The sequence below is a fragment of the Salvelinus namaycush genome, chromosome 29, assembly GCF_016432855.1.
Source record: "Salvelinus namaycush isolate Seneca chromosome 29, SaNama_1.0, whole genome shotgun sequence".
In the NCBI taxonomy this organism is placed as follows: Eukaryota; Metazoa; Chordata; class Actinopteri; order Salmoniformes; family Salmonidae; genus Salvelinus; species Salvelinus namaycush.
This window is the reverse complement of record NC_052335.1, coordinates 12,827,617-12,851,640: the sequence shown is the minus strand read 5'-3', so window position 1 is coordinate 12,851,640 and position 24,024 is coordinate 12,827,617. Positions and strand designations below refer to the sequence as shown.

Genomic DNA, 24,024 nt, shown 5'->3' with positions numbered 1-24,024 from the left:
TGGCTACATCACCCAGCCCTATGATCAATTCTGTTCTGATTGGAACGTCTGTTTCAAACTCTGTCTTTATACTTATCACCCTTGAAATCCTCACATATTCACATCTCCATCACACACAGCCACAAATGAGTGTGTGTGTGATCTAGATGTGAATATTAAGACCTCTCTTAATCTTTGCTGTTGGATATGTCTCCTCAGGTAACAGGTTATTAGGTTTTTGCTGGGACCAAAGCAGCCCACCCTCAGCCATAGATGAAGTGCTTTCAGCCCAGCCTGCTGCCACAGCCAGCTGCTTTGTCTCAGCCACTCACCCATCACACTGTCTCAATAGTGTGCTAATTCAGTGTCTTTCTGTTCCAATTTTGTCTCTGACTTCAGGTGTCTCATTTTGTTGCGCCTTTCACTCATCGTCTCATTGGCATCTCACAGAGGTAGAATCTGGGCAATTAGACGCTGAGTGAGAAAGGGACTCAGACAGAAATAACCCGCGGAGCCACCGTCTCACTCAGCCGCTGTCAAACTGGGTCTCATTGCTGCCTCATTGAGTACCTCACTGTCTGTCTCATTGTTTTGCGCTCTGCATGCTGTCGGCTACATCTCAATGCTGTTTTGCAGCATTTCATTCAGTTTCATCCTTTCACTAGAATCTGGAGTCTCTATAGAGAGATGTCTCACTGGACAGTTCTCCCTAAACCAAAACCTCTATATGCGGTTATTTGTGACTGATGTACAAAGGAATAGTCACCATGAATGGCTTTTCTCTGATGTTAGTTTATAGTAGCTGACTGCACACTACCATTTCACTTCAAAACCGTTATCAAGCTCTTACAGTAACTTCAAATTACATTTAATCTCCCATTCAGCACAAGTGTTTGCTCTCCAGGGTCAGCCTTAGTTGTCATAAAGAGCTTTCGATTTAGTGGTGGCTCATTCAAATGACAAAGTTTTTGCACAGCAAAACCCTGGTGTAGCTTCATGAGGAACATTAGGCGGCTCCCAACTGCACTTTCATATCACCTGGGTAAATGTGCTGCACATGGTTACGAAGAAATGCACAAAAACAAATTGCTCATGATGTAGGCTAATCGTCATAGTCAAAGATGTAAGGTAAGCAAACCTACAGTATTAAGCCCTCCCCCAAAAATCTGTGTGACATTTCAAATGCACCTAATTCCCATGACTTGTTAATAGCAGTTTGCATATTAACCATGACCATCTGATTTCCAACATAACCAAATGTGTTACATGTGTTAATGACTACACCACCTGTGAGAATGCTATGAAAGACAATAGGTACTAAGGTATAAATTAATTGATGCTTTGAGTATAACACAACTCATGTAAAACTAGTAGTTCACTACTATATCTAAACTGCTTCATTGGTTTCCCAGCTGGCCTGGAAAGCACTGCATGGAGGAGGTCTGGTCAGTCCACGATTTCTCAATGTTGACACCGCTGGACTTCTAAATGTTAATTGGGCACTGGCCATGGGAAGCCAGCAAAGTATGACAAAATCACCTTACGCAACATCAAAGTTATTTTTCATGGCTATCACCCAGAAAGCTGTCCATATGGATAAGATCGGATGGTGACACTACTGAAACTGTTGCTTCAAAAAATATAGAATACAGTACCGATGAAGCGAAAGGAACAAAGCAACACAGATGGGCAACAGCGGTGAACTATCTCTATAAGACTGTTAGAGCAAAGGCCCAATCGTATCTGGGAAACACTTCACAGGTTAATCTCTAAAGGGAGCAGAACTTTTTTTGAACGAAGCACACCAGTACGCCGACTCCTCTTAGCAGATGGATAATCACCCCCCCCCCCCACCCCTGGCCATCCATGTTGGAATGAGTCATGGATCTAAATCTGAGAGTTCTCCCCCTGCACCCCTCAGCGTGTGAGATCCAGAGAACTCACGCTCAGCGATCCGGTCAGTTTGGATAAGGCTCGATCGATGGCCCCCGCTCTGGCGGCAGCGCCAGTCTATCACTGAATTGCCCAGCGTTAAGCATTATGAGTCAGATTAACTGAGAGCGAGTCTCGAGAGACAGGTGGGATCTCACAGAAGCTAGGGAGGAAGTCAGTGAGGGCATGTCCACTGAACGGTGAATGCTTGGTGCTTTACAGATTAGCTCAATTGGAGAACGTGCGTCGAGCCGAGGGAGAGCTCTGTATTTCTATCAACAGGTACACAGGAAGAGAAGAAGCCTTTCCTGAAGAATGATAGATGGCCCATGAAAACCTAATACTGTATGCTAAGTCTTAGGATTACTACTGTCATCTCTGTTAATTGCCCTTAAGGTGGGGACATTTTAATTCCCAAGTTTGTTGTAGATTATTAGGAACACTGTCCATGCTGAAGCCAGAGCAGACTGTGACATGAAAGACTGGAAGTCAAACTTGAGGAAGTAGCAGCTAAAATAAAGGTATCCCATGTTTGTTTTTTTTACTACTGGATGGACTTCGGTGTTCAATTATAATCGTCTTTATGTAAGAACTTCCATCTCTGTCTCACTGCCTACACAATCCAGTTGTGGTTACACACATGCGCGCACACACAGACCCATGCAACAAAAAAAAAAATCATGCAAACACACACTAAGAAGAATGATTTAGCACCTGCATGCCAAAAGCCTCCCGGACAAAATGGAAGTTGTGACCTCTGAAAAATGGAACCACTGCGTAAGTTTAACACCCGTGTGGCGCCTTGCACGCCTAACAGTTAGATGGGCAGGGATAATTAATGTGTCTGCAGAGCCCAAGCCCAGTTTCTACAAACCGGGGGTAGTCGGCCTCCAATTCACTCAGCACAACGAGGGGAATCATTATTACACTTGTTCAATACACGACGGCGCCAATGTCAGCCTCCTCATCAGAACCTGATGTTCTGGCAAGGAGAGACCTTGTTGTAAAACGGGGGCAAGTCTGGCCCTGTAGGGAGGGTTCTCTCGTACGTCTATCACATCAAACACAAACCACTCACCACCCATTTCGCACAAATCTTCTATTCCTTTATTGAAGAAAGTGGGAGATTTGGGTTGCTTTAAATGTTGCCTCTTCTCTTGTCTCATCTTAGTTGGAAAGCCCTGATTTTGTTATAACAATGCTGATCGATATCTTATAGTTGTGTAGGCACATCCATTATTTCACCATCAAACGTTCACTTGTTTTCACACATGCTCACTGTAAAGAAGGAGCAATATAAAGAGACTAGAAGTTTGGTTTGTTTGGAGGACATTAGCAGTGCTGAAAATGGATATCCTATCTGCCTATAATAAATATGCCATTGCATATTTTGCACACATAGTTTAGTGGAAGCCATTTTTAATAGATTCCCCCTTTCACAAATCTAGGCCTCGGTCTGGATGTTGTCCTTCCTGTCTAATCAGGAGACTTATCAGACATGGGACATCAGGGGTCTCATTTATAAATAACTGTTGTGTAAATTCCACACCAAATATCTGGGGTGCCATTTCTGAAAATATAGGTTCTTATAAAAAATATTGAGCTTTATTAACTTGGCATACACAATACATATGCATGTTTCCCATTATAAATCCAACCTGCCCAAAAAATGGTATGTGCGTGAACAAGCATTATAACTCCTGGAAAACGCCCTCCGTTCACCTTTTATGGTGACCATAACGCCCTTTTATTTGCTGTATAATTTAGAACTTTTGGAATTTAGTCCACGGCAGTTTCTATAATGAAAATTATGTTTTTGGAGATGTTTCATTAACCTGTGCTGTATTTGACAAAGGACTGTGACTTTCTGAAAGAAAAAACAATGGCTAATTGTTGTGGACCTGCCAGCAGAATATTTTAATTCTTATTTGAACAATGTTTTACATTTACTTTTCCCCCAACATAATGCTGGACTGCCTGCAGATTCTGTAGCATTTTATTTATTACAGTAGGCTACTTGCAGTAGTTGCATACATACGTCAATATTTTTTGTGTATGTGTATATATATATATATATATATATATATATATATATATATATATTATTTTTTTTACCTTTATTTAACTAGGCAGTTCAGAACAAATTCTAATTTACAATGACGGCCTACCATGGCCAAACCATAACCCGGACCATAACCTGCGCCACTCAGGAGCCCCTCAGCAATCTTTTCTGTTCACCTGTTAAATTTGACTGCATGGTACCGTACTGTAGTCCTGTACCGTGCTGTAGAATTGAGTACAACAGGGGTCGCGTTTAGAGTTCAGAAATCTGCATTTTCAATCCGCAGACCTTCAAAAATCTGTGTTTTTAAACCATTTCACCTGTTTTATATTGAAGGTAAACATTATTTTTATTTTTTTGCTTCGGTAGAGGGATCAGGGGCATGCAACTATAGTTTTCCTTCACATTAGTGCAACACATTTGGCAGAAAATAGCTTAATTTTCATCAGATGACAGCAGAATTGCAATACTATTTGGAGTAAATGAGCTTACAATGAAAAAGCAAGGTATTTTTGCAAAAACAATGCATGGCTATCATATTTCTAATATTTATTATAGAAAGAATGTAGCCAGCTACATTTCCTTATGTTTTGCTTTAAGTTAATCTTGCATTTTACCAGAGAAAAGTTGGCTACACCAAGAAAAGTACAGGATAAAAGTAGCTACACATCAGTGTGCTGTTTGCTGTTAGAATGCCTGTTTATGAATTCTCATCCAAGTGGAGAAGTGCAACTGAGGCACAAAATTAGTCTGATGCCGAGCAGAAATTATTTGTTTTATAATATTTTTGTTTTTTTCCCACTCCAGATACAAACTTATGCATACCAACAACTTAGATGCACACAAACATATACTACATCTCATCTGCCCAGACCCGCATGCTCACACCCCATCCCTAGTGCCTGCATTATTGTTTGCCACGTGGCCTTAAATTGTACCAATTTTAGTTTTTCTCGTTGCCCACGCTATTTCAAGAAGAAATCATTTGATTTTTCCATTGTTATTGATGGCTGATTTGATATATTTCCAAGTTTTTGCATACGTTTTTTTCAAGATGAGTGATAAGAGAAACGTCCAGCCCATTGGGCATCTCACTACATCCCCATATGCCATGTCTTGAAATATGCTGACAGACAACTTTCTAGTTCCGCCCATAACTTTTGGACTTTATAGCATTCCCAGAAAGCATTAGTCATTATAAGTCTTGGTTCCAATAATTTATATATTTTTCAAAAATATTGTAAGTTGGACTTTGGTTTTGTATATCTTCCCTATCATATGAACATCCTTTTCTGGCTCAAATAAGATTCCCTCAAGGTTGCTCTGATTTCAAATCGACATTTTGTGATATGTAACTTTTAAGTTGCATGTAAACTATCTACATTGGTCAGTCCAAAATTACTTTTTAATTTTGTCATGGAAATAAATGTATTTCCTGTTACCAAGTCATTTACGGTTTCTATGCCTTTAGTTTCCGTGTGGACCAATTTATCAGTGAATTCTTAAAAGCTATCGAAGGATTGTTCCAAAAGGTTGTGTTTTTAGGGGAGTGATATTGGTTCTTGTAGAATACGTTTCATTTTCATCCATATTGTTATAGTGTTCTTAACTAGGAAGTTGTTAATGTTCTAAGCTTTATCCTTGAAAATAGGCATGTAAAAATATTCTGGGGATGAGCATGCGCATCTTCAATACGTCCTTATTGTTCCTCTTTAATGCATTTAACTATATGTCACAAGTAAAAGCCTTGGGTAGCTAATTCCAAGTCTGGAAGGTTAAAACCAGGTCACAATTATGTTTGTTTACATGGATATGCTTCTTAATAAAAACCTATTTGAAACGAGCCATTACCTTACATTATTATCACGGCATTTCATTATTATTCAGGTTATTACTTAAATATGAATAAATAAATTAAAGAAATGCCAGGTTGTAGAGGATCTGTCAGGTTTTTGTATTGACAACATTAATGGAGTCAAAATAAAGATATGCCTACTGTACCATGTCCTTGTCTGTTGGCTTTTCTGCATATAAAAAAATGTAATACAGATGCTATTTAGACGCTCAAAACCATTCAAATGAAGTCCGATGGGTTTTCTCCCACTTTTCTTGAAATATTTGCATATTGTCACAAACCCTGCTGTTGCGGTCATTTGACCGTTCTTCAAAGAGAGGATGCCGTAATGAGAAAAATAATGTAGCCTAAACTACTGAAATTGCCTTTTACAAGATTAAATCATGACAGGAGCGTTTGATTCTTATTTTAGACAGGCTACTTTAGAAAACTTTCTGAATGGACATAGGCCTAAAGATCAGTGAGCTCACACATGCAAAAGCACTCGTCAATCAAAGCCACCAGCGTATGTCAGACACAAGCAAATATTTCTCCTTTCCTTAGAACATATGAAAAAACCTAGGCCTACATTCAGCTTTCCGAAAGTAGGCGATAAGATAATGAATTGACAAGGAAAGTGTAAAGGGGACAACTATGCTGTAGTATGACGATTTAAATGAACAATAATTAAAATCGAAACAAATGCATGCAACATGTCCACGGCCTATTTATCAGTGACACTGATTATCACGGGGGAGAGTGTTGGGAAGATTTTTCAAATACTGTGAGGAACTATTATAATTTGAATGGATGTTTAAAAAAATAAAAAATAAACTTTGTTGACTATGAGGTGAAGAAAAATTGACTGAGGAAATTGTGCCTTTTCTATGCCTGTGATATGTAGTTGGCCTACCTAGCTGTATTAAGATAAATGCCCTAACTGTAAGTTGCTCTGGGTAAGAGCCATAAGACTCCTGAACACCGACGCATGTCTTGTATTCAAGATCCTAAATGGCCTGGCTCCCCCTCCACTCAGTATTTTTGTTAAACAGAAACCCCAAACATATGGCAGCAGATCCACAAGGTCTGCCATGAGAGGTGACTGTATAGTTCCCTTAAGGAAAAGCACCTTTAGTAAATCCACTTTCTCTGTGAGAGCTTCCCATGTCTGGAATACACTGCCATCAGACACACACAACTGCACCACATATCACACTTTCACAAAATTCATGAAGACGTGGCTAAAGGTCAATCAGATTTGTGAACATAATCCCTAGCTGTGTATTGCCGCTTTCCATGTTGTCTGTAGCTTGTGAGGTGTGGAAACACTTTGTTGCTTTTATGAATTTTGTCTTGCTGCTTTTTGTTCTATGTTGCTCTGTCTGTATGCTACGTCTTGCTTGTCCTATGTTGCTCTGCGTGTGCTCACTGCTCAATGATTGTCTATATTGTAATTGTTTTTAATAACCTGCCCAGGGACTACGGTTGAAAATTAGCTGGCTGGCTAAAACCGGCACTTTTACTGAAACGTCGATTAATGTGCACTGTCCCTGTAAAAATAAAATAAACTCAAACTAATCAAATGGCTACTGCCTTCTGCCTGGTACAGTTGAAACCAGGGTTCATCCGTGCAGAGCACACTTCTCCAGCGTGCCAGTGGCCATCGAAGGTTAGCATTTTCCCGCTGAAGTCGGTTACGACGCCAAACTGCAGTCCGGTCAAGACCCTGGTGAGGATAACAAGCATGTAGATGAGCTTCCCTGAGAGTGTTTCTGACCGTTTTTGCAGAATTCTTCGGTTGTGCAAAAACTCAGTTTCATCAGCTTTCTGGGTGGCTGGTCTCAGATGATCTCACAGGTGAAGAATTTGAGAGAAATAAACTTATTTCAGCTCATGAAACATCGGACTAACACTTTACATGTTGCGTTTATATTTTTTGTTAAGTGTATATTCATCCCAAGAGCACAGCGGCCACTTTGACCGTTTATTAGAGGGCATTACGGCCATCGATGCTGCTGGGACATTTGAGGCCTGGTCATGTGTACTAGCAAGGCTGAAGTCCAGGGTTTGAGCCTCTGAAGGAGCCGTATCAGGAGGAAGTGGTCCTCGCAAAGCAAGCAGTGTGACGTCCTTTACGTACACATGGTCTGAAGTTTGTGGGGAGGTTAGCACATTCTCATGCCAACTTCAATATTTATAAATGCCAGCTTTTGCGTTAAAACTGCACGTGCATGTTTTGGAGTATATTTTGTATGTACTCAATGTTTATAAATGAGGCCCCAGGAGAGTGGAATGTCTGGCCAATCGGTGACATGAATAAATTGCGGAATTGATTAATAGATAGGCAAATGATGGTAAACAAATTGCACCAGAGAGAAAAGAAAACAAATACCCTTTGAGGCTCTGAGCAGACTTCCTCTACAGTAGATGCTTATGTTGGTCTCTCTTCATTTCCGTGCTCCTGTTTTGGAAGAAGCATATTTTCCATTGGCCTACAAACAAAAATGGTGGAAAACCCCGGACTGTTCAAAGGTGTCGTCTTCGAAGAATCTACACAACAAGGCCTCGAATGCAGAAGAACGGGAACAAACTGCACTGTACAAAGAGAGAGTAGGGGGAATTGTCAATTGGAAAACAGGGGAGAATGAATAAATAAACAAGTGGTCTCCTCGGTTGCTGTCTCTTGCCTGAGTTGAGCTCGTGAGGATAACGTTAAGTGGCACCCTTCAGCCGGCCGAGCTGGTAGGTTCAGTAGTGCAAATGAGAAGCAGCGCCGGCGGGCCCAGACGCTGTCACATCGCCGGGGAGACACAAAGCAGATACTTTTTTATTTTGCCACACTACCTCCTCGCCGCCTGGGTCCTCGGCACCTTAAAAATGCATTACTTCTCGAGGGAGAGGGGCAGGGAGGGAATCGCCTACTTCCGAGGTTTCCGTTTTTGAATGCATCTTGGCACTCAAAAACATAAAGGCTTGATGCTTTTTAGTGCATGTTAGAATAGTAGAAATGTGATTGTGCATCAGCAGTTTTTCTCTCGTTATGTCAGTCACTGATCACTCAATTAACCCATGTCAGCTAAAATGTTTTAGATTGGTAAATTAGTCTAGTGGCTAGCTATCTAAACTTAGTAATCATGGTCGAATTACCAGTCGGGGCACCGCCTCTGATTCTGTTAGTCAGTCTCCCTCAGATATCATATTAAAACCTGCAAACATGTCTCTCCACCCTATGGAAAAATGTGTAGAATGTCAGGAAATTAGCTTTAAAACAGCAAATTTTCCACTCCGCCCCATGGCAAAATTTATAGAATTGCCGCAAACTTGCTTTAAAATGGCAACATGGGGGAAGATGCACAAGTGGGTAGGCAGCCCCGCGTGCAATTGCAGCCTCTCATTAGTTCAGATTGCTTTAGAACAAATGTTTGTTTTGGCATAGGGCCCCAAAATGAGTAAGTGTGAGAACTTGAATAATCCATGAACCCCACCAAACCAGAGTGCTCTCTGGCTTCTCTTAGGGGTTGGGTTGGTGGTGCTGTCAGCAAGAAAAGATTACCAAGATTCAGAACTTGGATTTTACAAGCCTCATCCTTTCCTTCTGGGCAATTTTTACCTTACAAGAAATTTGGATGGAGGTTCATACAGTTTTGTACCCACATTGTAAAGAATGTTAATAATGATGGAGAAGAATCTTTACATTGAAAGGTACACTTCATTTTTCAGGACTCTCCAAAGCTTCAATAATCAAACCATGCATCAGACCTCCTGTGATGATATACCATTGAAAAGAGATGACAGTAGGTGGCCATCCATACTATCATGGTATTGATTACATATCACAACTCTAGCTTCCTTAAGTTACACCCAGCCTCTTAATTCAGTGTTTGTGTGGTTTAAGCTCTGGTTTCCTGAGGGGCGCTATCAGCTAAACTGAGTGCAATGAGACCTTTGTCTCTGATATCCAGATTTGACCTCTGTGTCCTCTCTCCCTCAGGACTATGCTATCTCTCTCGCCCTCCCACCTTTTCCCTTTACCTTAGTTATTCCTCATGTTATCATATCTCCATCTCTTGCCTTTTCCCCCTCTCAAATTCATTTCTCATTCCTGACTTATCTACCTACAGTACACACCCTTATCATTTGTCTACATCAACCTTCTCTGCTCACTTCTCCCCATTACATTTTCCTTTTCCCTGTTCTCTAAAGGTGTTTCCATCAAACCCCCCATCCCCACCTCCCTCTTTTCCCTTGCCTGCCTACAGTATCTCTGGCTCCAGGGTGCAAGTTAGTTAATTAGAGAGCTTCACTTGTTCATTGCCTGATGGATGTATCCATGATTGGGCTTCAACACCTGCTACCTCCACACTTCCAGCCCTCCCCGCACCCTTTCCTCATATTTTCTATGCCCACTTTGCTTTTCCATATGTTTACCAATGTGTAAAATGAGCCCGGTACATCTGTCCTGCTGTATTTTACATGGGATGACCTTGCTGCAGGTCTTCCTTTGTAGAGAATTTCATATTGGTGTCAAGGGGAGGGATTGAACAAGTGCCTCATTGTGAACCAGGACAGTGTTGCTGTAGGTAGGAGACATTAGTTATCACTTAGATGAACAGATATTTTTTATTTTCATTTAAACTATTTACATACTCTCATAAGGTGCTTCCAATGTAATTTGTGCCGAATATTTGACCACATGGTTTTTGAATAATATTTTGGTTTTCAAATTCTATCTACCAGTGACCAGTCATTTTCGATGAAAGGGGGAAACAAGAGGAGACAAGAAGATAACCCCCCCCTACTGTGTTGAACTAATGTGAGCAGGGACTGATGCCCTATTCTCACTACGAGAGAGTGTCTGAAACAATACCCTCGGCTAGACCTTATACTGTAATCTAAACTTGCGAACTGGTCACGTCTCGAACGCTACCTCCGGAGGTCGCGGCGAGCCTTCCTCGAGTCACCAATCTCCCAGCCGTCAGATGTAAACAGAATTATCTTGTGTAGCCAAATGCTCCTACAGTAAAGATCTTAATAGCAGTGCAATGTTTTTGTCACTCTGAATTAAGCTAACGTCTTAAGGCGCCTTTTGCTTAACTATATCCCATGTAATGATTGTAATGATTTGCGTTATAGGATAAAACAAGGCCTGGTTTGTTTTGCAATAATTCGCTTAAATTGTAATATAATCCAGATGGCTGGTTTAGCTAACGTTAGCTGGCAATGTTAATTATGTGACGCATAGCCTACATTATTTGTTTAGCTTGCAACCTGGCTCTGTATAATGCAGATTATACTGTAACGTTTATGCACTTCTGTATTTGAGAACTGTAGCTAATAGTTTTTGATAGCTAGGCTTGGTGGTAGGGGTAGGGCTGTTACGGTGACCATATTACCGCCATACCGGCAATCAAGAGTCATGACCGCAGTCAAATTCCAGGCTTTTGGGCTTCTCCAAAACTGCACTGTTATGCCACTAATGGTCATTAGTAGCCTACCAAACTTGCTAACCGCCAGTCGCTAATGGCCTGCTACTCTGTGTTATATTGTCCCTCTAATCACTTTGACATCAATGCAAATGATGTCAGAGTGTTCTGACAGGTGCATGATAATGGCCCATTCTAAATCAAAACAAATGTCACACATATGGTGCATTCAGAAAGTATTCAGACCCCATGACTTTTTCCACATTTTGTTACATTACAGCCTTATTCTAAAATTGATTTTATATATATATATATATATATATAGTTGAAGTCGGAAGTTTACATACACTTAGGTTGGAGTCATTAAAACTCGTTTTTCAACAATGCCAAAACTATAGTTTGTTAACAATAAATTTGTGTAAAGTCGGTTAGGACATTTACTTTGTGCTTGACACAAGTCATTTTTCAAAAAATAGTTTACAGACAGATTATTTTACTTATAATTAACTGTATCACAATTCCAGTGGGTCAGAAGTTTACATACACTAAGTTGACTGTGCCTTTAAATAGCTTAGAAAATTCCAGAAAATGATGTCATGGCGTCAGAAACTTCTGATAGGCTAATTGACATAATTTGAGTCAATTGGAGGTGTACCTGTGGATGTATTTCAATGCCTACCTTCAAACGCAGTGCCTCTTTGCTTGACATGGTAAAATCTAAAGAAATCAGCCAAGACCTCAGAAAACAAATTGTAGACCTCCACAAGTCTGTTTCATCCTTGGGAGCAATTTCCAAACGCCTGAAGGTACCACGTTCATCTGTACAAACAATAGTACGCAAGTATAAACACCATGGGACCACACAGTCGTCATACCGCTCAGGAAGGAGACGCGTTCTGTCTCCTAGAGATGAACGTCCTTTGGTGTGAAAAGTGCAAATCAATCCCAGCACAACAGCAAAGGACCTTGTGAAGATGCTGGAGGAAACAGGTACAAAAGTATCTATATCCACAGTAAAATGAGTCCGATGTCGACATAACCTGAAAGGCCGCTCAGCAAGGAAGAAGCCACTGCTCCAAACCGCCATAAAAAAGCCAGACTATGGTTTGCAACTGCACATGGGAACAAAGATCATACTTTTTGGAGAACTGTCCTCTCGTCTGATGAAACAAAAATAGAACTGTTTGGCCATAATGACCATTTGTTATGTTTGGATGAAAAGGGGGGAGGCTTGCAAGCCGAAGAACACTATACCAACCGTGAAGCACGGGGTGGCAGCATCATGTTGTGGGGGTGCTTTGCTGCAGGAGGGACTGGTGCACTTCACAAAATAGATGGCATCATGAGGTAGAAACTTTTGTGGATGTATTGAAGCAACATCTCAAGACATCAGTCAGGAAGTTAAAGCTTGGTTGCAAATGGATCTTCCAAATGGACAATGACCCCAAGCATACTTCCAAAGTTAAGGACAACAAAGTCAAGGTATTGGAGTGGCCATCGCAAAGCCCTGACCTCAATCCTAAAGAACATTTGTGGGCAGAACTGAAAAAGCGTGTGTGAGCAAGGAAGCCTACAAACCTGACTCAGTTACACCAGCTCTGTCAGGAGGAATGGGCCAAAATTCACCCAACTTATTGTGGGAAGCTTGCTACTATATACTAATTGAGTGTATGTAAACTTCTGACCCACTGGGAATATGATGAAAGAAATAAAAGCTGAAATGAATCATTCTCTACTATTATTCTGACATTTCATATTCTTAAAATAAAGTGGTGATCCTAACTGACCGAAGACAGGGAATTTTTACTAGGATTAAATGTCAGTAATTGTGAAAAACTGAGTTTAAATGTATTTGGCTGAGGTGTATGTAACTTCCGACTTCAACTGTATATCAATCTACACACAATACCCCACAATGACTGAGCAAAAACAGTTTTTTAGACATTTTTGCAAATGTATTAAAATAAAAAATATATAACATTTGCTTAAGTATTCATACCCTTTACCCTTTTCCTCTCAAGCTCTGTCAGATTGGTTGGGGAGCATCGCTGCACATCTATTTTCAGGACTCTCCAGAGATGTTGGATTGGGTTCAAGTCCAGGCTCTGGCTGGGCCACTCAAGGACATTGAGACTGGTCCCTAAGCCACTCCTGTGTTGTCTTGGCTGTGTGCTTAGGGTCGTTGACATGTTGGGAGGGGAACCTTCACCCTAGTCTGAGGTCCTGAGTGTTCTGGAGCAGGTTTTCATCAAGGTTATTTCTGTACTTTGCTCCATTCATCTTTCCCTCAATCCTGACTAGTCTCCCTGCTGCGGAAAAGCATCCACACAGCATGATGCTGCCACCATGCTCCAACGTAGGGATGGTGCCAGGTTTCCACCAGACGTGACGCTTGCCATTCAAGCCAAATAATTCAATCTTGGTTTCATCAGACCAGAGAATCTTGTTTCTCATGCTCTGAGTGTCCTTTAGGTGCCTTTAGACAAGCTCCTAGCGTGCTGTCATGCGCCTTTTACTGAGGAGTGGCTTCCGTCTGGCCAATCTACCATAAAGGCCTGATTGGTGCGGTGCTGCAGAGATGGTTGTCCTTCAGGAAGGTTCTCCCATCTCCACAGAGGAACTCTAGAGCTCTGTCAGCGTGTCTATTGGTTTCTTGGTCACCTCCCTGACCAAGGCCCTTCTCCCACGATTGCTCTGTTTGGCCGGGCGGCCAGCTCTAGGAAGAGTCTTGTTGGTTCCAAACTTCTTCCATTTAAGAATGATGGAGGCCACTGTGTTCTAGGGAACCTTAATTGCTGCAGACATTGTTACCCTTCCCCAGATCTGTGCCTCGACACAATCCTGTCTCGGAGCTGTACGGACAATTCCTTTGACCTCATGGCTTGTTTTTTGCTTTGACATGCACTCTCAACTGTGGGACCTTATATACAGTGGTTGCTCCACTAAAAGTTTTGTGATTATGCTGCGGGACTTAGAGGTAATTTGTGGTTTAGTACGGTACCCTGCATCACCACTTCATTGCTCCTCACCAGCGTAAGGGGGAGTTAGAGCACTGATTATGCTTTTTGGTCCTACTGTGTCTCTCACTGACAATGAATGGGCGACATAAACCTAAATAGAAACTAATATTTGTGCACAACTTCAGTATTTCTTACTAAAACTGTTGTTACACTAAGGTTTTTTTTGTTAGGTTTGTTTTGCTCTTACTGTAATACTGTAGGCCACTCCCGACCGGTCACGTTATGCAGCACCTGAGTGGCACCTGCAGCACACTGCATAGCAGTACAAGCTGTGTTGCTACAGATGCTGGTTCAATACCTGTGCCGCCCTCGACTGGGAGACCCATGAGATGATTGTAGGTTTTTGGTTTCTCTCCCTCCTAAAAATTGAAATAAATAATTCTAAATAACAAACTGGCTTTATTGACAAATTAGTAACAATTTAAAGGATGGCCTTTTTCTCGCTCATTTTACTTTATTTGAAAACAAAATCACCAAAATATTGTTATTTTTTTAAACAAAGTGATTAGTATTTATTTAGAATTATATAAAAGCCTGTTGGATATTCTCACAGATATATTATTAACCCTGTTATTAGCAGGACAACATATATTGGTCATGGCTCCCGAGTGGCGCACAATGGGATTGCTTTGCAGTTATCCAGCTGTATCCAAAGAAAGAGCTCAAGGCACAAGAGCAGGGGGCACGGTATGGGCCGCAGAGCCACGCACAGAAGACCGACCTAGCCCATGGGGAAGGGAGGAGGAGGAAGGGGGAGAGGGGAGGACCCCCACCCAGCCACACTGGTAACACTTTAAAGGTCATTGCACTAATAATGGCGCTGACTAGGGAAACGTTCCCGCTGTTCTTTGTGCCAGTCTGTACGTTCAAACTAAAACAATGTAACTAATAATGGCATTTTATGCTTTCGTTAATAAAATAATGATCAAAATACTCTTTCAAAATGCCGATGTTTATTTAGTTAAGGATCCATAACGAATTACTATGGGAATAAATATCACTGAATTACAGAAATATCCTCTATGTAATTATTGGCGGAGAATCACGTCATATTTTCCGATATACTGTAGGCCTACCGTAGGCGACATGAGTCTCACTAGTGAGTAATGCGGTGTAGGTCTTCATTTATTGAAAGAGCATATTGAAGTTAGAAGCAATAGCATTTGAAGCAAAAGCCTACAACTATTTTAGCACTATTTCACGCTGCTCTGAGACAAGCATGTGGACTCTTTATAAATCAATGAGATTTTTATTTTCACTGAATCTCCGTTTGGGTATTGGTTAGACTACAATTATGGTGTAGAAATGTTATGCTCTTAGTGTAACCTTTATTTAACTAGACAAGTCAGTTAAGAAGAAATTCTTATTTACAAGGACAGCCTACTCCTTCCTCATCATCAGGGAATTGAACCCCGGTCTCCCACGTGCCCGCACGACACGGGGATTCTTTAGCTAAATAGCCCAATACTGTACTCCCGAGCGTCACGTTGTACAGCGCCATATTTTCCATTCCATCCTAACGGAAACCGAGGGTTTTTCATTTTTTCTTGGAATAGAAACACCATAATATTAATCAAATTAATTAAGCAAGTACCAGTCAAGTTTGGACATACCTACTCATATCAGGGTTTTTCTTTCTTTCTTTTTTTATTTTTTTACATTGTACAATAATAGTGAAGACATCCCAACTATGAAATAACAGACATGGAATCAGTTAAGAACAAATTCTTATTTACCTACTTCTTCCTCCCCGTCAGGGAATTGAACCCCGGTCTCCCGCGTGCCTACATTCTCTAGTACAGCCACTATTGGAGGCTATCAAATGCTTCTCAAAGATGCCCTCTGGTGGTCAAAACTAGCTCTAACTAGCATTAATGGTACCAGTGGTTCACACTTAGCGTGCCATAGAATTCTGCAGCACCATGCAAGCTGTGCCGCAGTACGCTGCAACTTTTAAAGGACGAACCACTGTAGAGAGGTGTGTTCCTTTCCAAATCTTGTCCAATCAATTGAATTTACCACAGGTGGACTCCAGTCAAGTTGTAGAAACTTCTGAAGGATGATCAATGGAAACAGGATGCACCTGAGCTCAATTTTGAGTCTCATAGCAAAGGGTCTGAATACTTATGTAAATAAGGTATTTTTGTTTATTTTTAATACATTTGCACAAAAAAATAAAATGTTTTGCTTTGTCACTATGGGGTATTGTGTGTAGATTGATGAGGAAAACAATTGAATCCATTCTAGAATAAGTTAATAACAAAATGTGGAAACTCAAGGGGTCTGAATACTTTCAAATGCACTGTACACTACATGACCAAAAGTATGTGGACACCTGTTCGTTGAATACCTCATTCCAATGTCATGGGCATTAATATGGAGTTGGTCTCCCCTTTGCTGCTGTGACAGCTTCCACACTTCTGGGAAAGCTTTTCACTAGATGTTGGAACACTGCTGTGGGGCCTTTCTTCAATTCAGCCACGAGCATTAGAGAGGTCGGGTACTGATATTGGGCGATTAGGCCTGGCTCCCAGTCGGTGTTCCAATTCATCCCAAAGGTTGTCGATGGGGTTAAGGTCAGGGCTCTATGTAGGCCAGTCAAGTTATTACACACCGTTCTCGACAAACCATTTCTGTATTTGTCCTCGCTTTGTGAACGGGGGCATTGTCATGCTTAAACAGGAAAAGGGCCTTCCCCAAACTGTTGCCACAAAGTTGGAAGTGCAGAATCATCTAGAATGTCATTGTATGCTGTAGCGTTAAGATTTCCCTCCACTGGAACTAAGGGGCCTAGCCCAAACCATGGGAAACAGCCCCAGACCATTATTCCTCCTTCACCAAACTTTATAGTTGGCACTATGCATTCGGGCAGGTAGCGTTGGTCTGGCATCTGCCAAACCCATATTTGTCCATCGGACTGCCAGATGGTTTCCACTGCTCCAGATTCCAATGGCGGCGAGCTTTACAACAGTCCAGCTGACGCTTGGCATTGAGCATGGTGATCTTAGGCTTGTGCTGCTGCTCGGCAATGGAAACCCATTTCATGAAGCTCCCGACGAACAGTTATTCTGCTGACGTTGCTACCAGGGGTAGTTTGGAACTAGATAGTGAGTGTTGAAACTGAGGACGGTCCCGTTCTGTGATCTTGTGTGGCTTACCCCTTCACAGCTGAGCCGTTGTTGCTCCTAGACGTTTCCACTTCAAAATAACAGTATTTACTGTTGACTGGGGCAGCTTTAGCAGGTCTATATTAGTAGGCTATATGTATAGACCAGGTTAAGTTGAGAATAGTCTGATGGGTGAGAATGTTATCAAGCGCTTGTCAAATTGTGAATGAGAGACTGAAGTGTGTGCAGCCTGCACAAGAATCTCAGCAGAGCATGCCTTTCATGCAGCTTTTTTCTAATTATCGTTAGTCACATCATGCAGCCTTAGTCTATATGTTTTGAGTTCTAATACATTCTAAGGTTTGTATCACAACTAAAGTTGCATAAATAACTCAAAATTAAGGATATAGGAGGACCTGTTTCAAATTATCATTTTGTTTACCACTCAACACAGAATAGCCGCAGTTGTCATTTTTATCTATTTACACTGACTGACCACAGGTGAAAAAATGAAAACCTTCTTGCCTTGTGATTGAAAAAAGTTTTCCCGGGAAGTTATGAATGTTTCAACACATGTCAGTGTTGACGCTTTGAGCTTGCATAATAAGGGTAGGATACACCGTTTTGGCTCTATCAACAGCTGTTATAAATCTGGAATACACAGCTTGAAGTGAGACCAGTTCATTTGCTCCGTCATGCTGATGAAAACGAAGGAGTGAACATAATGGGATTAACAGCATATGTATTCTACACGCCTGTGAGGTGTGTGTTTGTCTAAGAGACAGGGAGACTTCTTGTGCGAGTCACTATCAGACCCCATCGCGTATCTTTCCTTCTAATCTCTACCTTGAAATCAGGCTGTAGTCACAGTTCAGTTGGTTGATGCCCGCAATAATCTTTTGGTACATCTTCAATTCCTATCATAAACACTGCAGGGGCCAGGGGTGTTGCTGCTGCTTCACATTTCAGGCCTCAGTTTCTGGTGAGCAAAAGGTGTTTTCAAGGCCATGGAGCCATTTTCAAATGGAGAAAACAAAACCGGTAACTATCACTGAAATTTCTTGTCGATGGTGAAGACAGAATTTTTCCCCAAGTGTGAATAGTTGGTATATACAGTACATGTAGTATTTTTGTGAAGTCCTGGCTGCACAATGATTTTCCATACTGGGACAATTAAGATATGGAATTGAAGACTTCTCAGGTCCAATTGTTCCAGGTCATCTGAGTTCATCTATAATCAAACAATACACAGGCTCTTCACTGCTGAAATACTCCGTTTGAAGTTGGATGGACTGGACAACAGGCTACTGTATTAGAAACCCAAGCTAGCGCTCCTCATCCACAGCCCTCCTCAGGAGAGCAGAGAAGCGTAAGCCAGCTTTCTGCGGGGCGCTCCACAACCCCATCACTAAAGTGACATTTTCATTTAGTTCTCTGATATCAGCAATATGGCTTAGCGTTTTACTGCCTCAACGCCACATGCTCTCGTTGCTCCCCCGTCCCTTTATAAACAAAGAAAGAGCTAAATAAAAACTCTCCAACATCATTTATTTGTTTTACAGTTGCGTGATTTTTTTTCTTCTGGCCTGCAGTGATATATGACAAGAGTAAAGTTTAAGTATTGATCCAGCAGCCATGATAGTAGTGGGCGTCTGTTTGGAGAGGAGTGGGAGAAAAATACTGATTTACGTTTTTAAGAATAGAGCCACAAGCTTGTTTAGGAATGATTTTCAGTGTAAAAAACGGGTAATGTACAGTTGCCCTTTAGTTAAGGAATGATATAGAAAATCGGTGACATTTCTTAGGGTAACATTTAAAGAGTTGCAAAGTACTGATACTTTAATTAACCTTATAGGAACTTTGTGTAACTTAAGAGGGCTAATAATGCAATGTATCAGGCAGCAGTGGACCTGCACCGGATCATTCCATTAATATCTCAGTAATTTTGCTGCGGGTCCTTTACCACAGACGCCTAACAAGAAGTAGGGTGTTCACTCACTGCTCTAGAATGTAGTGAAATACCGGTAAATTCAAGAGGGTGCTACTAAATTGTCTGAACATAGGCTAAAGAAACTGTCATTATTATTCACACAATTTATTATTAGATTGTTCTCTACAATAGTATAACCTTAATATGCTTGTACTTAACAGTATTACATAAGAATGTTAGTTTGTTGTGACCGTTGTTCATTTTTACTGCACAGCTTGGTTGTATCTCTTCCATGTTTCTGCGTTGGGAGGTGGTAACATTTGGAGACGTTTTTGTGCTTTGGACCAATCAAAATAAACTTGATACCATCTCCATATCCGTGGCTTTCTATTCCTCCAAGCCCGGTCAATCAACATTGACAAGGGCTGTTTCTATGGTGATTTAAGGGGGGGTTCTTGTTTTTTCTCATCTTATTCAACTGTTACTATGCACCCGCAAAAAAGATAGCTCAGATGTGCGAATGCCTTTTTGAATGTTGATTTAAAGGGAAAAACTCAGAAATACACCATCTCTATTGAATTAACATATTTTCATAAACATTTAATGAAATCTATTTATGGGTGAACACCCTACAATAAGTGCTAGGAGCACACTAGAAACTCTAGAGCAAGTTTGTGGAACGGCAAAGAGCGCTGACCTTGCATGACTTATGTCATACCCAGCCTCGGGGCCAGCTCGCTGAGCTGACATTTAAGAACAGTGCGGTCCCACCACATCAGCAACACCAGAGTGCACAGCCACGAGCGTGTCAGCAGCCGAACAGGTTGTGTCCAAGTCTACAGACTAAGCTAATAAGACCAGCACGTTTGCATGATCAACTAGCATTTGCGCTGACGCACCGCAGGACCTAGTCACCAAGGAGACATGCTAGTTTGCTAATCTCCACCACAGATCTCAGTAGGACTGTCATACATATTTTTAGCAACAGTGAACATTAGACTAATGGTTCAATTTGCTTAAATAGCATACAGCTCTGAGCAACCTCCTAGATCACCAAGAAGTCAGTTGATGTGTGACTGATTTGTTGTGTCCTATGCATGCCACAGAGCTTTATGAGCTCTGTCAGTCTCTGAAATGATGTGTGACGCATGGCTCAATGTGTGTAACACCTTAGATGTTGACAGAAAATGGTCTGGGTTGTGTTCATTTGGCACCTGATGGAACAAAACAAACTGGAACAGGGAGGGACTATCTTGACTTGTCCAATAAGAAACACACACTTTCACTTTCCATTGCAAATCGTTTTAAAATGTTTTCTGTAGCGTGCCATTGTCTGTTTTTTTAGATTTACGGTGTTAGATGAACTGCAAAAATGACTTGTATACACACCCGTACGTACACTTTGACACAAAGGTTACTAAACAAAGTCAGGGTGGAAAGAGAGATGAGGGATGGTGTTGGAGAGGAAAAAATAAGACTTTCGTGAGCTAACACCCTTCCTAGCTCTGACTTTGTTGAAAGCGGTTGGTTGAAAGGTGGTTGTCCCACCTAGCTATCTTAAGATGAATGCACTAACTGCTAATAAGAGCTTCTGCTAAATCACTAAAATGTAAACATTGATTTTTGAGAACTAGTAACTTTCAGATTATATTCTGAGATTGATTGATTGCTGTGTGTGTGGAACACTACTACCCTACAGCAGTGTGTGCAATCGAGTGAATTATTAATTGATCCCCACTGTACTATTTAATTCTTCTCAGATATACATTCCTATCAATATTTATAATGTCGTTATTATGCATATGTATTTTTGGTCCCACTGTAACTCAATTCCTCTTTCTTTCTCTCACTCTCGTGCTAACATTTGCAGTACTCAAGGTCTATGTTATATATGACAGTTGCATCCTTGGCTTTAGACTTTGCATTACATTCAATTCAGTTACCAGACGATTTTATTCAGTTCAGGGACAGTGAAGTGTAGTACTAAGATATTGCAGTCATGGAAAGCAAAACCTTAAAAATGTTAACATTTTTGCTCTTTTATGTCCTCATAAACCCACCTGTCCTTTTGTCTCCAGGTTGCGAGGACATTGTGGTGGAGAGCATCTCTCTGGACACGGTGGTACCCATCCTGAAGTGGAGCTCGCAGCCCTACGGCTCAAAGTGGGTCCACCGGCAGGCCATGCACTTCCTGTGTGAGGAGTTCAGCCAGGTCATGACCTCTGACGTGCTCTACGAACTGGGCAAGGAACACCTGGTGGCTGCCATCCAGTCAGACTATTTGCAGGTGAGAGGCAGGCAGATGCATGCACACATGCATGCATACGTGTGCACTCACTCGCTTTGTCTAGCGTTAGTAGGCCAGTTTAGGATGCATCATGCATGTCATATATATATTGGCACACTTGTTACAAACCAAGCGGAACTAACTAGACCTTGAATTTGGTTTACAACATCCCTCTGGTGGCCAAGTTTACCTATTTTAAGAAATTCTATTGGTTGGTGGCTAGACCTATACCGCCTAGAGTCTTTAATTGGCTGGTGCGGAATTTGTTTCAGGAAATAATCATGCTGGTCGTGTTAGCATAGTGGCTAAGTGTGCCACGTTATCTCATGGGAAAGCTAGAAAATAGCATTTTCGAGAAAGAGTTTAAACAAGTGTTCATAAGTATAGACCCGGAATTTTGAGAAGAACAGGAAAATAAGCAATAAACCAAATCCTGGTAAGAATGCACTTTTATTTTTACCATTGTTGGTTGAATCCGATGCTCTTGCAGGAGATACTGTTGTCCCTGTTCCAGACTGTTGCCACCAAATGTTCCAAACAACATTGGTGCCTAGTAACAAAACGTTCTAACATTTTAAATTCTACTAAAGCTGCTCTTTTTCATTGTGATATCATATTCAAATGTAATTGTATTCTTGCAAATAGAATTACAATGGCAAATAAATTGAATGGGGTTCAAATTCACACTGGCTCTTGTCGACCAAACATTTAACATTTTAAACATACCATGACAATTAAAGACAATGAATGGATGTACTGTGCATCATATAATGTAATTTTTTACATTGAACCCACTAACAGTGGCTGAGTTTAAATTCACTTTAACACAGAAATGCACCAATCAACCAGATATGTTGTGATATGCAAATAGCCACTCTATGCTTTATTAAAGAGTTTGGAAAAACTGCACCAGACACAAGTGCACACCCGCACACACTCACTTATACAGTCATCAGTAAAACATGGCTGTCGTGAACGAATCCATTTCAGTTCGTCAGTCAGTGAAAGAAATTGAAAAACTTGAATTCATGAATTGAAGATAACTCATTGAAGAAAAGTTTGGGCTTTCAGTTGCCTAAAGTACTTGCCCATTAGAACTGATGAAATGCTTGATTCGCCGACATTGGATCGACATGAGGGTATCGATAGCCAATCCAGTGCAGCCTGGAAGCTATATAGCGCCTTGATTGGTCAATTGTGTTGTGATATCGCTGAGCAGTTGCATAATATTGAGCTTTTCTCAATTTAAGGCCGGCCCTGTTCATGTTCTGTTTGCCGAGCTCCTCTCTCTCGGCTTACTACGTCCTTAGTGGAAATTCGGTCTTAGAAAGATGCACAGAAGCATTGCTAGGATTGCAAAATTCCAATACATTTTCTAAAATTACCAGGTTTTCCAGAAATCCCGGGTTGTAGAATTACTGGATTTCCTGCTTATTACCTCCTGATTCTGGAAATCTCCCAACTGGGATTTTTTGAAAACCTGGGAATCTTGGGAAAGTTAGGGGAATTTGCAACACTAAGCATTGCTCTGTGATTCTAAATGTCCCTGTTTGTTGTTAACAGAAGAATTTGCACATGTCCACCATTTGCACAGACCACTGACTCCAGCCATTCCAAATGTAAAGGGTATAACTTAACAGGCTAACAGAAATAAATGACATCACTGATAACTAAGGAATTCAGGATATATTCAGCCAACAAAGGAATTCTACTAAGGGAAAATGGTAGCGTCATATATGAAATCCATTTGGCAATAAATACAAAGGCTAGGAAATTAGCATTATACAATCTTCAAACACATGAAAAGGCACTTTAACTCAGGCATGCACAACACAATGAAAAATAAAGGAAATGGGCTGCCCTATGCCACCACAAACCCTGAACAACACTGGATAGGGTGTCCACCCACTGCCCAGAGTGGGTGAAAACATGCTTTCGGGATGAAATTTCACTTCCTTATGTTATAAAATACATTTTACCAAGACAAATGATTCATGTTCTGAATCGTTCAGTGGAGTCTTTCTCAAACATACTGTATTGACATTATATCTGAAAAGTTGGATTTTGTAACCTAATACGTCCGATAATAAAACAGCTAAATGAACATGACACGAGCTGATTTAAACGTAAAAGGCTTTGAAAAGAAAAAGCTTGCGGTACGCTCAGGGCTCGGTTGGCATTTCAGCGATACACTTGTTTTTCTGAAGTCTTCGGAAATATAACAGGAATTTCGCATTAATAATAAAAGCATATACTTTAAATATGAAAATACTACATATGTCTCAAAATCAATATCCATCTTACCTCTATATTGTATTATGTCCTCCGGATTCGAGAAGAACGATGACGAGTTCAACGGTGAGCCTTAATTCTAGCACAGCATCCAGCCTAGCTGACTCATATTTTCTGGGGTTCCTTTTTGTACCACTTTTTTTCTCTGGCCTCCATTG

The 24,024-nt window shown here is 41.0% G+C and overlaps 1 protein-coding gene across 1 annotated transcript in view; it reads left to right on the top strand.

Moving 5' to 3' along the window:
• Positions 1-24,024, top strand: part of btbd7 (BTB (POZ) domain containing 7) — a 120,942-nt gene that overhangs the window by 80,766 nt on the left and 16,152 nt on the right. Inside the window, exon 4 of the mRNA XM_038967991.1 lies at positions 21,366-21,574. Within this exon, the coding sequence (XP_038823919.1) occupies positions 21,366-21,574 (209 nt within the window). The remainder of the gene's footprint in view (positions 1-21,365; positions 21,575-24,024) is intronic.